Genomic DNA, 15,412 nt, shown 5'->3' with positions numbered 1-15,412 from the left:
AGGCTGAGTTCCCACCACAGGGCCCCAGCTCCTTTACCCCGGTGTTGCTCCCTCTCCTGCCACATTGCTCCCAGCTGAGTAACACCTGGCCTCCGCTGCCTTTTCTGAGCTGGTCTGATCCTGGCTGGACCCTGTGCCTTCTTGGTGGCGAGCTCAGTCTGTCTCTCCATCCTGGGAATCCAATCCAGGGCCTTGCACTTGCTAAGCAAGCACTCCACCACGGAGCTACACCCCCAGCCCCTTTCTGATGATTTTTAAATTTTCAGCTGCAGGATGCAAACCAGGGCCAGGCATTAGTTTTGGTTGCTGGGTCTCCTTGGTCTCTTTCAGGCTGGGGCCGGTCCTGCCTTCTCCAACATGACATTGGACATTGTTAAGGGTACTGACCAGTTTTTTTTTTTTTCTTCTTCTTCTTTCTTTTCCAGAATGGCCCTACTTTGGGCTTGCTGGCTGCCCATTTTTTAGCAGGAGTATCGGAGAAGTGATGTGGCCTGCCTCACGGCCTCGTATCACATTTTGTTCCATTATTGACCACAGTAAGGGGAATCTCCACACCAGGATTCTCACTGCAGTTATCACCTTGTGCTTATTAAGGTATTCTGTAGGGAGATAAGTTGGATGTATAAATTACCTGTCAAACACTCACCCAAGTTTTAAGCATCCATTTATGCTTACATCCATTATTAAAATGATGGTTGTAGAGTGGGACTTTTCTAACTACCATTTCTTTTACATCTTTTAATTGGCATTCTAGAGCAAGGAGAGCTTTCATTTCATGCAATTTACTATTAACTTAGGTGTTTGTATTTTTTTGGGGGGAGGCGGATATCAGGGGTTGAATCTAACGTTGCTTAACCAATGAGCCACATCTCCAAGCCTTTTTTTCCCCCCATTTTTTAGAGACAGGACCTAAGTGGCTAAAGCTGGCTTTGAACTTGTGATCCTCCTGCCTCCACCTCTAGAGTCGCTGGGATTACAGGCATGCACCACTGCGCCAGGGCTGTCTGCATTTGTTTGATTTTGTTGGACTGGGCATGGAACCCAGGCCCTCACACCTGAAGCTCTCTACCCCCAGTCCTCCGTTTGTATTTAGTGATCAGTATGGAGTCATAGATTTTTGTTTTAGCCAATGAGTTGTGATCCATTATTGCTATATTCATTTTCACACTTGATTTGGTCTGAAGGAGCCCCTTTAAGCTGGATTCTGTATTCTTTTAACACATCTCAACATTCTTTGTTTATCGGTGTTATGGGCTGAATTATGTCCTCCTTAAAGTGCATATGTAGAATCCTAACCTGCTGCGAGATGGGGTCGTTAAAGCCCCAGACAAGAGAATCCCTGGGGATGGCCAGGTGAATAAGTGGCCTGCTGCTCCCAGGAGCCTCATGGTGAGAACAGCAAGGGCCGCCAGGAGGGGGCGCGCGTGCACCGTTGAACTGCTGCCGTCCTGTGCTGAGTCCCTGCAGCCCACAGAGGGCGCTCGCCCGTCTTTCCTGACCCATCGCAGCCTCCCCAGTGCTGAGGAGTCCACTGCGGACAGAGCTGCTCCTCTTTTAGGACTGACCCAGAAGGCGCCCCCGGCTGCTGTGCAACATTCTGGGGGAAGCTGGCCTTGGGTGTCATGGACAACTGAGATGCTTTGATGTGGGAGTAAGCAAATACACGTGTAAGAAGAGAAAAGGTTCAAAATCTTCTAAATACCAGGTCCTTTTCCAAAGAGGTCAAGAAACAGGGACTAACCTAGGAGCAGTTACCACCCCTCCTCCTCCTCTTCCTCCTCCTCCTCCTATTATTATTATTATTATTATTATTATTATTTTTATTATTATACCAGGGATTGAACCCAGGGCACTTAACCACTGAGCCGCATCCCCAGTCCTTTTTATTTTGAGACAGCATCTAGCTAAGTTGCTTAGGGCCTTGCCAAGTTGCTGAGGCTGGCTTTGAACTTGTGATCCTCCTGTCTCAGCCTCCTGGTTGATGGGATTACAGTCGTGTGCCATTGCGCCCCGTCCGGTTTATGATATTGATATATGGTTTTCCATTGAACCAAACTTCTGGGAGCAATAGGCGGATTGCAGATCTTGAGCAGAAAATGTTCAAGATGGGGAGGAACATCTGATCATAGCAAAGCAAGGAAGCTACCAGAGAGGTCCTGGGTCATGTCAGAACTCCCTTTTGATGCTCCCAGAGGCCAAAGCTGGGACCGTCAGAGCATCAACAAAGATAATAACTGCAATGGATTGCAACACATCGAACATGTTTAAAGCCAGGAGATCATACTGAAACTAAGAAAAAACCCTGCCCAGTTAGTTGTTAATTGGAAGATACTAATGAGCAACTTGTTATTTTAAAAAACAGGTGAAGGAAGGGGCAGAATCCAGCTTTTACCTTCTTTCCTATACAAACTTTATCATCCAGTGGTCAAGACACAGGTGGAGGAAAATCTGATTTTTATCAAGTTAGTGATAAAGAAATAGCATCAGTATCATCGCATTATTTTGTAATCTTTAATAAATTGATGGGCAATGGAGACCTCACGTGCCTCTTGATCGAAGGACAACCAGGAACCCAGAGTAAAGAAAAAGGGAAGCTGAGTTGATCAAGCCTCTGGATCAACACAGGGACTACAGAGAAAAGGGACCTGTTAAACAATGTGGTAGGAAGCACTCGGCAACATCCAGGCTGCGGGAAACTCAGGAGACAAACAGCCCACTGTCTGCAACAAAGGAATCACAAGGGGGCCAAAAAGAGAATGGAATAAAGAACCTACAGAGTAAGAGGTTTGAGAGAAATGCCGATTGATTTTGATATATGAATTTTTATGATTTTAACGTGTGACAGTTGTGAAGCCCCTGGAGATTTAAACACCAACTGCGTGTTTTATACTTGATTTTTTTTTTTGTAGTTGTAAATGGACAGAATGCATTTATTTATTTATTTAAAAATATTCTTGTAGTTGGAGATGAACAGAATGCCTTTGTTTTATTGGTTTATTTGTCTGTGGTGCTGAGGATCGAACCCAGGGCCTCAGCACATGTGAGGCAAGTGCTCTGTCCCTGAGCTACAGCCCCAGCGTGTGTTTTGTACTTTCTAATGAGCTACCTAGTGAAATGTTTATGGATAAGATCACACAGTGGAGGGGATTTCTTTTGAAATATGATACGGGGAGACTAAGGGTTGTAGATAGGTTGGTTGGCCAGGATAATCACTGAAGTTGGCTGTTGGGGACACAGAGGGTCATCATATTGTGTACTTTTGTCTATGTCTGAGCATATCTGAGTAAAAAGTTAACGCACACACGCAAAAGTGGTAATCGCGGTTCAATGGAGTGACGAGGGTGGGTCCAATTATGACGAAGGACCTTACCAAAGAGGACACAGATGGGCAGGGAGAAGACGGCATCAGGAAGCCAAGGACAGAGGCCTCGGAAGAAGCCAGCCTCAGCACCTTGACCTTGGACTCCCAGCCTCCAGAACTGCGAGATCAGAAGTTTCCGTGGCTGAAGCCCCTCTCTGCCCCTGGCCTGTGGGCGCCACAGTGGACCAGAAGACAGCAGCGCCAAATCCTTGCTTGTACAGTTACACTCAGTGGGAACCTGTATCGTGTTTCCCCCCTCTCTTAAGGTTTATTGATTGATTGATTTTTATTAGAGCTCTATAATTACACATAGTGGTTGGGTCCATCCCGACAAACTCATAGGTGCATGTAATTTGACTTCAGTTCACGACACCCCCCCTTTCTCTTTTCCCTCGCATTCTTCCTCCTCTCCCCTGTTCTCCTTCCTCTTCTCTTCTAGAACTTTCTTTTGTTCATCTACTGACTTCTCTTTGATAGATTCTTTTTACTTAGGCGTAAAGGTGAGACTCCCTGTGGTGTATTTATATGCGCACATGACATGATTTTTTAAAAGAATTTAGGCCTCATTGCCCCCCCCCCTTTCCCACCCTCTGCTCTGCCTCTCGAGCCCCTTGGGTGCTACGGATGGTCCTTTATCTTTATGTCATGCTATGCTTCCCTCCTCCTTTCCTATTTAGCTTCCATGTATGACAGAAAATAATTGACCTTTGAGTTTCTGAGTCTGGCTTATTTCACTTGGCTTGATATTCTCATTTCCAACCATTCACCAGCCAACACCACAATTCCATTCCTCTTTATGGCTGAGAAGAAGGCCGTTGTGTACAGGTACCATCATTTCCTAACCCATCTATCGACAGGCCCCCGTGTTGATTCCACAATTTAGCGATTGTGAATTGTGCTTCTGTAAACATTGATGTGGCGGTATTGCCAAAATATGATGAATTTAGTGCTTTTGAGGAAATACCAAGGAGGGGGATAGCTGGGTCTTATGGCGGTTCCATCCTAGTTTTTGAGGAGTCTTCCTGTGCTTTCCCAAGTGGTTGTACCGGTCTGCAGTCCCCCCAACAATGTACAAGCGCACCTTCTTCCCCGACAAGATTGTCAGCACTGATTAATGTTTGCATTCTTAATCATGGCCATTCTGCCTGGAGTAGGATGAAATCTTGGTGTAGTTTTGATTTGCATTTCCCTGATCGTCAAGGACGTTAACATTTTTCATATATTTGCTGGCCAATTGTTTTTCCTCTTTAAAGAAGCCTCTGTTTATTTTATTTTTGCCCATTTAATGATTAGATTATTTGGTTTTTTGTGCTGTTATGTATTTTTGCCTATTTATTGATTGGATTATCTGGGTGGTTTTTTTTGTGTGCGTTAAGTTCTTTTTAAAAAATATTCTTTTACTTGTAGATGAACACAATATTTTTATTTTATTTACTTATTTTTATATGATGCTGAGGATGGAACCCAGTGCCTCACATGTGCTAGGCAAGCGCTCTACCGCTGAGCCCCAGCCCAGCCCCTTGAGTTCTTTATATATTCTGGATATTAACCCCCTCTTGGAATAGTAGGTGACCAAGATTTTCTCCTACTTTGTAGGCTCACTCTTCATGCTCTTAATCATTTCTTTGGCTGTGCAGAAGCTTTTTAGTTTGATGGCATCCCTCTTATTGATTCTTGGTTTTATGTTTGTGCTTTGGGGATCTTGTTAAGGAGGTTGGTACCAACCCCTATATGATGGAGTGTGGACCCCTAGGTTTTCTTCTAGCAGTTGCAAAATGTCTGGTCCAATATTTAAGTCTTGCTCCATTTCAATTTGACTTTTGTGCAGGGTGAGGGATAGGGGTCTAGTTTCATTTCTACATATATCTATCCAGTTTTCCCAACACCACTTGTCTGAAAGGCTGTCTTTTCTCCAAAATATGTTTTTGGCACCTTTGTCAAGTATCAGATGGCTGTGGGTGTGTGGGTTTGTCTCCGTGTCTTCTATTCTGTCCCATGGATCTTCACGTCTATTTTGAAGGGTTTTTTTAAAAAATTTATTTTTAATCTGAGCTTTATAGTTACACATAGCAGTTGGGTTCATCCCCACAATTTCATGCATGCCGCAATTTGATTTCAGTTTATATGCTGTTTTTCTTACTCCAGCTCTGTAGTACAATTTCAGATCGGCAGTCCCCTTTTTTTTGCTTAGTATTACTTTGGCTTTTCTGGGTCACTTATTCTTCCAAATGATTTTTAGAATGGTTTTTTCTACTTCTGTGAAGAATGTCATTGATATTTTGGTGGGGATTGCCTTGAATCTGCTTATTACTTTTGGTAGGATGGTCGTTTGACTGTATTAATTCTGCCTACCCAAGAACGGGTGACGTCTTTCCATCTTCTAAGGTATCTTCAATTTATTTCTTCAGTGTTCTATAATTTTCATTGTAGAGCTCATTTACTTCCTTGGTTAGGTTAATTCCCAAGTATTTTAATTTATTTTTTGAGGTTTTCCTGATTCTTTCTCCACTGCATCTCTGTTGGACTATGGGAAAGTTATTGACTTATGGATGACCTTGTGTCCTACCACTTTGCTGAACTCATTCATAAGCTCTAGAAGCCTTCTGGTGGGGAATTTTGGGGTCTTCTGTATATAGGACCATGATTCCTATTTGTATCCCTTTGATTTCCTTCTCTTGCCTGATTGCTCCGATTTTGCTAAGGATTTTTGCATCTCTGTTCTTCAGGGATATTGCTCTGTAGTCTTCTTTCCTTGATCTATCTTTGTATGGTTTTGGTATCAGGGTTACTGGGTCATGTTTTCTGAACATTGATTTCACATAACATTCTGTCCAAAAATATTTACTGAGCATCTATTATGTCCCAGGCCCTAACTTAAGCAATGCGGGTTCACCAGAGCACAAGACAAGAGTTAAATTTCTGCCCCGGAGAGCTCACACTCCAGGAAAGGAGACAGAAAATCAGCAAGCGAAGTGAATTCTAGAGCTTTTGAGACTGTAATGCCGGAGGGAGCTGGGAGCAGGAGGGGGACAGACTGTGGGGGAAGAGTGTATTCCCTATAGCTCCAGGTGCTTTTCTTTATAAAGACTTAATGCACACGCATCATTCTAAGAGCAGAAGAGTCCTTCCCGTCAATAAATTTCCTGCTCTTAGAATCTGGGGTGTTTTCCAACTTTCACAGGTATGTGTAGATTCCCTGGGAAAATCTTTAGAGTCGGTAAACAATTTATAGCTGATAATTACAGACATATGTATATGTGTGTGTATGTACGCAATTATTAGCTACAAACCACATGTGTCATTTATAGATGTAGATATATGTATTTCATATATACATATGTGGAGTCTATTTGTTAGAGTGGGATTAGCAGGCCTAAAGGAAGAAGAGTCTATAAGACAGTGATTTGATGTTGCCAAGTAGCCAATCAAGTAGCTGGAACTCATGGGCCATTCCGAGACCTGGTGAATCTGTGTGGAGTGGGTGGGTGTCATGCCCACCTTGGCCTGTAGGTGTCAGTGCTGGGTTCACCGGCTGCTGGGGAGGCTGTTTCTGGGGAAAACAACGGGCCCCAGGAGGGACCCAGGCAACTCCAGAAGAGACAGGTCTGCTCTGTGTTGGGGCTCTCGCTCTGTCTTTTGTAAAATAACGCTTAGCTCCCCCTCCCACCCTTAACAGCAATCGCTGAAAAAAACCTAAGGCAAGTCTAAGAAGAGAGAAAAAAAAATTGCCCCTAGCATTTGGATGTCATCAAGGTGACTTGATGTCCTTGGTTCCTGGTTAGCCTTTGGGCTTGTGCATGTTTGAAGCAGCAGCCGCTCAGGCTATTGCGCGGGGCTCGGCTCTGAAAGTTTCCTAGGGTCAACTCATTCAGTCAGGACCTAAAAGGTAGGAAGAGTTCTCTCCTGGGATGTCACCTGCTCCAGAAGGAGGGAGGTGGGGTGTGGGAGTCGGGTCCAAGGACAGATGGCCTCTGGGACAACCACAGGGGGGACAGTGGCTCTCTGGGGGAGGCAGGCCATCAGCCAGGCGGCCCTTTAACTTGAAGTTTCCTATGAACTTGTATCCCAGGCCCCCCCACAGCACCTGGCGTGTGGTAGGTAGGTCCTGAGGGGAAGGGTGACGAGGGGGACAACAGCGCCACTCTTGCAGTGCTATGCTGGAGAGCAGCCTCGTTTCCCCCTTGATTTCTCCTTCCTGTTCCTTCTTCCTTCGGGACTCCCCTCCCTCTGCCCTCTGACCCCTGTGGGGTTGACCCCTGTGACTCCTCTCCCTCTGCCCTCTGACATCTTGGGTCTCACCCTAAACTAAATGGCTTCCTTACTGTTCCTGGGTGACCTGCTCCAGAAGACTGAGGGCTTTGTCCACCTGGTCCCCCTTCATGGGATTCTCTCCCCAAGATAGTCTGAAGCCAGCAGGAGAGCCGTGCTGGCCATCTGTGGGGTGGGAATGGCTGCGGCATCCACAGGGGCCCATCCTGTGGGAAGCAGGGCTGGGGAGGACATTGCAGGAGTGGGTGGCAGAGAGCTGGTGGCTGGAGCTCCTTCTCCGTCCTGTGAGGAGCTGGGGGACCACCAGGGCCACCCACCCAGGGCAGAAGCCTAATGTCAAAGGTCCTTTAGAGGTGGACAGAGCAGAATCTATTTCAATTATCCTTTGCCCCTCTTCTGGACGAGGAGGTAGTGAGGTGGCACTGCTGTCCCTTCTGAGAGGGCAGAGGATCAAAGACCAGGGACAGGGAGGAGGGAGGGGCTTTTGGTCTCTTGGGTCGGCCTCTCGGGTCTCTGGGCCTGCTCTGGTTCTGCAGCTGCCCCACGCTTCTTCCTTAGGTCTCTTTTGCATTCGGGCCAGTTGGATTTGGCTTTTCTCCCTTGCGCTCTAGACTATATTCTAGAATCTTCCTTTACTGGGAGGGGCCACCTCGACAGAGAGAAAAGCGACTATTGGTGTTAGCACCATTGCAAATGAAATCCTTTATTCTCCACTAACCCTGAGGCTTTGTGGAGCCTCGAACAGCTCCCGTCCACTTCCCTGGGTGGGAATCTGACAGCTGTGGCCTCCATCTGTGTTGGGGACAGGCCCGGCAGCCTCCTGGGGAAGCCCCAGCATTTAGGCTGCAGGGGCCAGGCCGATTCTGTTGTTGGCCCGATCGAAAACGGTGAAATAGAGTCTCAGGAAGATGTCCCCCAGGACCCAGGTCTCGGGGTAAAACGGGTGGTCTAGACCTTCAAAGCCGCTGCGGCAGGTGTGGGAATGACTCTGGAGAATTGGAAACACGGGGTAGTCACTGGGAGCCCCACCTGTCCCCCCTCCAGTATTCAGAGCCGGTGGCTTCCCAGTGTCACACCCCTCCTTTCTCAGGAGTCACTGAGCGGCTCCCCTGTGTGGCTGCAGAAGTGGGGTGTTCCCTCGCCCTCGGCTGCTTCTGTCTCCTCCCCCCTCTCCAGCCCCTCACTCCACAGCACTGGGCTCCGCGGGCCCCCAGCAGCCCCTCTGGACCCAGCTCCCCGGCCTCAGCCACTGCCTGCTGGGCTGGGTCACTCCTTGGTGCCCCTCAGCACTGGGACATCCCCCGTCTGCAGGCCAGTCTGGGGACTTGCCTGCCCACGCCTTCTCCTCGCACGGTCCTGGGCACCATGTGCTCGGAGCTCAGGTAGACCTGTCCCTGGCCAGCGGCCCCCTCCTGCCGCGCTGTGCCTGGGCTGAGTTGGTTTCCTCTCTGTGGATAGTCTCTTTTAGTCCCTTGGGCCTGCCCTGGACTCTCAAGGGCACTGACTTGTATTGAGCCTCTCCTGTGGGCCGTGCCGAGGGGTCCCTGTGCATCCGCCATTCACGTCCACATCCCCACCCCCCCCCGCTGTCACTGAGGTTTATGGAGGTCAGAACTGGGCCTTAGCAAGACGCGGTGGTGACCTCGGGCTAGGGTGACCCTAGCACTTCTCATCCAAACCAGGGCTGTTTTGAGATGGGGAGGGAGCGCTGTTCATAACGATGGCAGGACTGTCCCTGTCACTATTGCCTCGGCCTATTTCAGGGATGGCGATAGCCAACTTTCCATGTTAAACCACTGGAGCCACATAACCTCTGGGGGGCAGAGGCCCTGAGTCCCCTCTCCTTGCCCTTCACGCTGTGCCAGCTCCGGGTGACGCTTGCTCTTTATGCCTGTCCAATGCTTGTGTTGTGGATGCTCCCTCCCAGCTCCTTGGGCAGGGCAGCCGCTGTAATTCACATGGTGACCACCAGGGGCCCTTCCTTCCTCTCAGCCCCAGGATTCCCACCAGCCCCCAGATGGGAGGGCTGGTCCTGGGATGGGGTCCTCACCTTCCGGACGTAGGCACTGGCTGGCACGGGGTACTCGACGCCGTTGATGGTGAAGAGGATGTCAGGCAGGGCGTCGATGGTGTCACAATCCACGACATACTGTCGGGGGGATGGGGGCAGAAGGTTGGTCCCGGGTGTGGGGAGCCCAGAGTGAGCTGCGGCCCCACCCCTTACCTGGCCGTGGTCGTAGGGCTGGGCGTGGATGAGCTTTTGGATGTTGAGGACGTGGTCAGCTGGGCCACTCAGCAACGAGGTCCCAGTGTCGATGATGCCCTGGCAGCCGCCATCACAGGCGATGACCTTCCCGTTTATGGAGATGCTGAGACAGGGCGCAAAGCAGACACCAGGGTCACTGTGCAGCTGCCCGATGGCCTGCTCCCTGGCTGTCTGCAGAAGGGCCCGGCACCTTGGCCTCTGCACCCCTGCTTCCTTCTGCATCGGTCACCCTACACCTCTTTAACTGCCTTTAAATTGGTTTGTTTTTGGAGATGGGGTCTCTCTCTATTTTGGAGATGGGGGTCTCTCTCTGTTGTCTCTCTCTATTGCTGGTGTCCGACCTCTGGGCTCAAGCGATCCTTCCAGCTCAGCCTCTGGCCCTATAGCCCTCCACCACTGCCCGCTTGCCTTTCCATTCTTGAAATCCCGCTGCTCTTTCTGGCCCCAGGGCCTTTGCACAAGCCGGTCTCCCTTCCTAGAAGGCTCATTTCTCCTCATCCTCCAGTTTCCAGCTAAACTGTCACTTTTTCGGGGAGTCTTGCCCGCGGACTAGATGGGTTTCTCTCTTGGTCACGTCTGTCTTGCCTTCCTGGTTCCCAGCAGGTAGCCCAGTGGTACTTTATTAACAGTGTGACCCATTGTTCACATAGTCAACCCTCCCAGGTGTGGGGCCCGGCACCCACACACGGCCACTGCTGCTCAACACGTTGGTTGAGGGAGGGAAGGAGCCAGGGACAGCCAAGCGCTGCCTCGGGCCAGACCAACTCCGGGCCAAAGTGAAGATGGCGGTTCCATACGTGGCAGTCCCTGGCTCAGACACGGCCCCTGACCCAGGCAATGGCTGAGGCAGCCTGAGGGGAAGGCTGGCCTGGGCTGGGTGCGCTGTCCTCGTGGATGCTTCCAGATCTTAAAAACCCAGCAGACTTCTCCCTGCCGCTGGCCTCTGCTCATGGGTGACAGGTCTTCCTGGCTGCCCAGGGTTTCCCCTATTTTCAAACGGAATTCCCTGGGTACTGGGAACCCCGGGTCCTAGGCACAGTGGGATGGTGGTCACTTGTCGTGACTGTCCAGCTGGCTGGACTTCTCCCTGATCCCCCGTCTCTGCTCCTCACCTCTTCCAGAGAGAACCGCACCCTGGCCGGCAGCCGGGCCTCCTGCAGAGCCCTCGGCTCGGGCCTGCTCCATTTCTGTCTGGTCAAGAAGCCTGGAGAGGTTCCGAAGCCATGGCTAGGAGGGGTGTGTGTGTGCGTGTGTGTGCGTGTGTGTGTCTCTCTCTGTGTGTGAGTGTGCGACTGGGTGAATGCCTTTGTGTGACCCTGTGCGCGTGTCTGGTGACTGTGTCTTGTGTCCACCTCGGTGGCCGTGTGTGTTGCTGTGCGTGGACGTGGGTGCCCGTGCCTGTCCGAGCGTGGACCTGCGTGTCCGTGTGATGTGCGTGGGTCCGGGCGGCGTCACCTGCGGCGGGTGGGGAGGCGGGGGCTTACCTGTCCATGGCTATCTGCCAGTAGGAGGGCTTGGACACGGGCACCCAGGTCAGCTGCCCGCTGTAGTAGGAGGGGTCCACCCCGCCCAGCATCAGCACGCTGCCCTTCTCCTCGTTGCTGGAGGGGGAGGAGGCGGAAGGTCATTGCACGTCACTGTTGGGCTGCTTATGTTGCACACACGGCCTGGCTTCTCCACCTCTCTCTCTCTCCCCTGGACGGAGTATCCACCTTCTCTCCTAAAGAGTCTGCGGCAGCCTCTTCCCTGGCCTCCCTGCCTCCACTCTGGGGATTCTCCGGTGGCCACCAGGGTGAGCTTTCACGTATGTAAACTGGATGCTAATGACTCTGACTGATCATTCCACAATAGGTACATGTAGCAGTTCAGCACGTGGCATCCCATAAATTTGAACAATTATTACAAGTCGATTAAATTCAAATAGAAGGTAAAACAAAAACAGGTCACAGGGCTTCCCTGCTCGACCCCCTTTCAGAGACCCCCACTCTCTTAACCCAGACCCCACCCTGGGCCATGCGGCCCTCTGGCTGGTCCTTGGTGCTCCTTCCTCCTTCCTCCTGGGGGACTTTTACTCCCCCTCCCCCTGCGGGAACTTTGCCTCTGAAGCCTCTCCCAGCGTGAGCCCATAAAGGGCTCAGAGAGGCCGCCATCCCTGTCTGTTCCATCAGCCTGATTTATTGCTTTCTCCAAATCGATTACTGTCCCCAGTTTTTTCACTTTTATTTGTTTACTTCTTTGTTGACTTCCTCTCTGCCTCTTGTCACCTGACACATAGTAGGTGCTCAATAAATGTTTGTTGAATGAATTAACGCCTTTGATTGAGTGGGAGTGTTCCTGAGGCTCAGGTTCAAACCCTTGCTTGAAGTTATGCTGTGGAGCTGGGATTTGCACTCGGCTCCCCCTAGAGCTCAGGGCTCAACCACTGACACAGATCTATTGTCTGTGCTTTTGCCTTTCCTCGATCCCCTGCCAGATCCCCAGGTCAGCGGACTTCAGCTTTTCTTTGTCTTCTTTCTTTTTCTTATGTGGTCCTGGGGATTGAATCCAGGTGAGCTCTGCCTCTAGCCATACACCTCCCAACTCTTTTTTAATTTTTTATTTTGAGAAGTGGTCTTGCCAAGTTGCCCAGGCTGCCCTCAAACCTATGATCCTCCTGCCTCAGCCTCCCAAATCACTAGGATTACAGGTGTGTGACACTTCACCTGGCTAACTTCAGCTTTTCTTTGCCAAGAGCCGTGGCTGGAGACTGAATGGACTGACCCCCAGCGTGGGGGAGCATTCTGAGGACTGGGGGCAAGTCCTGCCTTGACCAGTACCAGACTGGACTGTCTTATGTAATGGCCTTCCCTGAGCCTCAGTTTCCTCATCTGCCAGATGAAGGCACGGGGCTCTAGGGTCAGCAAACTCTTTCCATAAAGGGCCAGATTTTCCATCTTTGGTCTTTGCATGTGGCACAAAATCTTTTGCATCTTTCAACACCATCACCATAGTGTGAAAGCAGCCAGACATCGGTAAATGAATGAGCACACTTGTGTTTCAATAAAACTTCATTTACAAGGCTGGGCACTGTGGTGCACACCTGTAATCCCAGCGATTTGGGAGCCCGAGGCAGGAGGATCGCAAGTTCAAGGCCAGTCTCAACAACTTAGCAAAACCCCATCTCAAAATAAAAAATAAAAAGGGCTGGGGATGTAGCTCAGTGGTAAAGCGCCCCTGGGTTCAATCCCTGGTATTCCCCTCTCCAAAAAAATCTTCATTTACAAAAATAGATGGTGGGCCTCAACTGGACCCAGGTCACAGTCTGCTGACAACTGGACCTGACTACTTCTAAGGAATGTTCTGGATCAGACAGTCACAATTTTGTGTGCAACTGGACGTGTGTTACAGCCAAATTGGAGAAGGAGCTTGCTGGCCCCAACTTACCGGCTCAGGTAGAAGGCAAAGAGGTTCTGACCGATGAGGCCCTGTCTCCACAGGTTGTCAAAGACGGGGGTGGTTCCCGGGAAGGCCAGGCTGGGGTAGCTCAGGCCCAGGATGCCATCGAAGACGGCGTGTTTCATGAAGTTGCCAGGCTCCTGCAGGCTCAGGCCAAACGCTTGGGCCACATCCACAAGGCCCCCGATCTGCGGGAGAGAAGGTGTCACCGCGGGGGGCTGGGATGCGGGGCTGGGTTGGAGTGGGTGAGGAGAGGGCACTGCCCCCTGGGAAAGCACCGAGGTCAGGCCGCGCCACGGTGGCACCTCAGAAGAGTCTCCAGGCAGGAGCCCCCAGGGCATCTGTGTGGGTCCAGGACACCCAGCGTCCCTGGGGCTTCTGAAGGTCTGCCTGCAGCTCTCCTGGGGTGGTGCATGTGTGTGCACTCGGACACTTTTGGGAGGGTGCAGGCCACAGGTTGATGAGATTGTCAAAGGCCTTCAGGACCCCGCGGGGAAGAGCCCACCGCTCAGCAGATTCTGATTCTGTCCTCTGTTTTTCCTGAGTAGCATCTGGAGCCAGTTCTACTTTCTCTTGAAAACTGAGCCACACCCCCTGTCTGTCACTTACCTGCTGTGTGACCCTGGGCAAAGCCCTCCCCCTCTCTGTTCCCTCAAGTGTGAGAGTGGAGATCACAGCAGTGCCTGCCAGCGGGGTGGGGGTGGGGGTGGGGTTACGGAGAGGATGCAACCAGTGAATTCAACAGAATGCCTGGCGCAGCGGGCTGTGGAAAGTGGGTAGTTTTAACCCACTTACCTCCCTGCTGCTGGAAGAACCAGCCTTGTGCCTGCTGATCCCTGTACCCCAGGCTCCTGCAGCTGGAGGAGGCCACTCTCTGGGTTACCCCAGGGGAGCCAGTGTGCCCCGGGGACACAGCCCCGCAGGGTGGGTGGCCAGCGGTTGGTGGAGGGGGAGACTCCAGGAGGGACAGGCACTCCCAGCTGACCCTGCTGTGGTTCTGTAAGTGGAGGTCACTCCCGGGACCCGCCCTGCCTCGGCCTCCGGATGCTACGTTACCCTGACGGTGTCATAGGCGAGAAATCCCGATATGGCCGCAGAGCCGTAGACGAGGTTAAAGAGCTGGCCGGAGGCCAGGAAGGTGGAGGAGCACAGGGGGTCGAAGCTGCTGTGGCTGGCTGCAAGACATCGGGGGGAGCACCAGTGAGGCTGCCCGGGACCCAGGGGGTGGAGGGACACGAGGGGGCAGGGCAGGGGACGGGGACACTCACTGCAGGCCCCGCTGCGGCAGTAGACGGAAGGCACCCACAGGTCGGCAGAGCCCGTGTCCAGGACAACCTTGAAGTCCTGGGGGGGTGTGCCGATGCTGACGCTGCCCACGTAGGACACCTGCGGGCGGGAGGGCGAGGCTCAGGCTCCTGGTCCATCCCTCTGATTCTCCCAGTGCTGGCCCCAAATTCCCCAAACCACTTCCCAACTGCCCCACTGGCGCCTCCGCTCAGGCCAGGGCCTCCACTTGGCCACCCTGCAGTCTCCCCTGCGGCTCTCAGGTCCTTTCCAGCCCGCTCTCCGCTCCTGCATGCAGCACCCAGGCTACCCCAGCCCCTGTGCCCCTTCCTTTCTCTAAAGTCAAAGCAGGCCCTCCGCCGCTGGCCCTTGTGTTCGACCTTCAGTTTTCCTTTGCCCATTTCTCTGGTTGGGCTATAGATTCTGCCAGAAGAGGCGAGGATCTTGGTTCTCAGTTTTTACACCCTGCGCGTCACCAGGTGCGCTGCCTTTGTGCAAATCTTGGAGCTTTAGTGGTGGAGCTGCCTCCACCTGGGTATGGAACTTGAACTCTGGTTGGAGTTTTGCATCTGATTAGACGTGGCTCACCCTTCAGTGGGGATCAGTGATCCACTACTTCGGAAAGAATGAAAAACCAAACGCTGTGGCTCCTGGGTGCCCGCGACGATTGTTGGCACAGAAAGGACTTACCTGGCACTTGGTCCCTGTGAGGCCCAGTCTCCACTGTCCCACGACCGAGGCCAGGGGTTCTCTTCGGGGGAGAGGCCACTGTTCCCCCTGCTTCTGCCTGCAGGCCC

The 15,412-nt window shown here is 51.7% G+C and overlaps 1 protein-coding gene across 1 annotated transcript in view; it reads right to left on the bottom strand.

The window, feature by feature from the left end:
• Positions 1-8,316: 8,316 nt before the first annotated feature.
• LOC107135425 (pepsin F-like) overlaps positions 8,317-15,412 on the bottom strand; it is an 8,578-nt gene continuing 1,482 nt past the window's right edge. Inside the window, exons 3-9 of the mRNA XM_015477298.2 lie at positions 14,596-14,717; positions 14,388-14,502; positions 13,320-13,519; positions 11,381-11,497; positions 9,855-9,999; positions 9,681-9,779; positions 8,317-8,618 (exon numbers count right to left, since the gene is read on the bottom strand). Of these exons, the coding sequence (XP_015332784.1) occupies positions 8,469-8,618; positions 9,681-9,779; positions 9,855-9,999; positions 11,381-11,497; positions 13,320-13,519; positions 14,388-14,502; positions 14,596-14,717 (948 nt within the window). The 3' untranslated portion in view covers positions 8,317-8,468. The remainder of the gene's footprint in view (positions 8,619-9,680; positions 9,780-9,854; positions 10,000-11,380; positions 11,498-13,319; positions 13,520-14,387; positions 14,503-14,595; positions 14,718-15,412) is intronic.

This window comes from Marmota marmota, unplaced genomic scaffold (genome assembly GCF_001458135.2).
Source record: "Marmota marmota marmota unplaced genomic scaffold, marMar, whole genome shotgun sequence".
Classification (NCBI taxonomy): domain Eukaryota; kingdom Metazoa; phylum Chordata; class Mammalia; order Rodentia; family Sciuridae; genus Marmota; species Marmota marmota.
The sequence above is the reverse complement of the archived record's forward strand: the minus strand, read 5'-3'. Positions and strand labels throughout refer to the sequence as shown.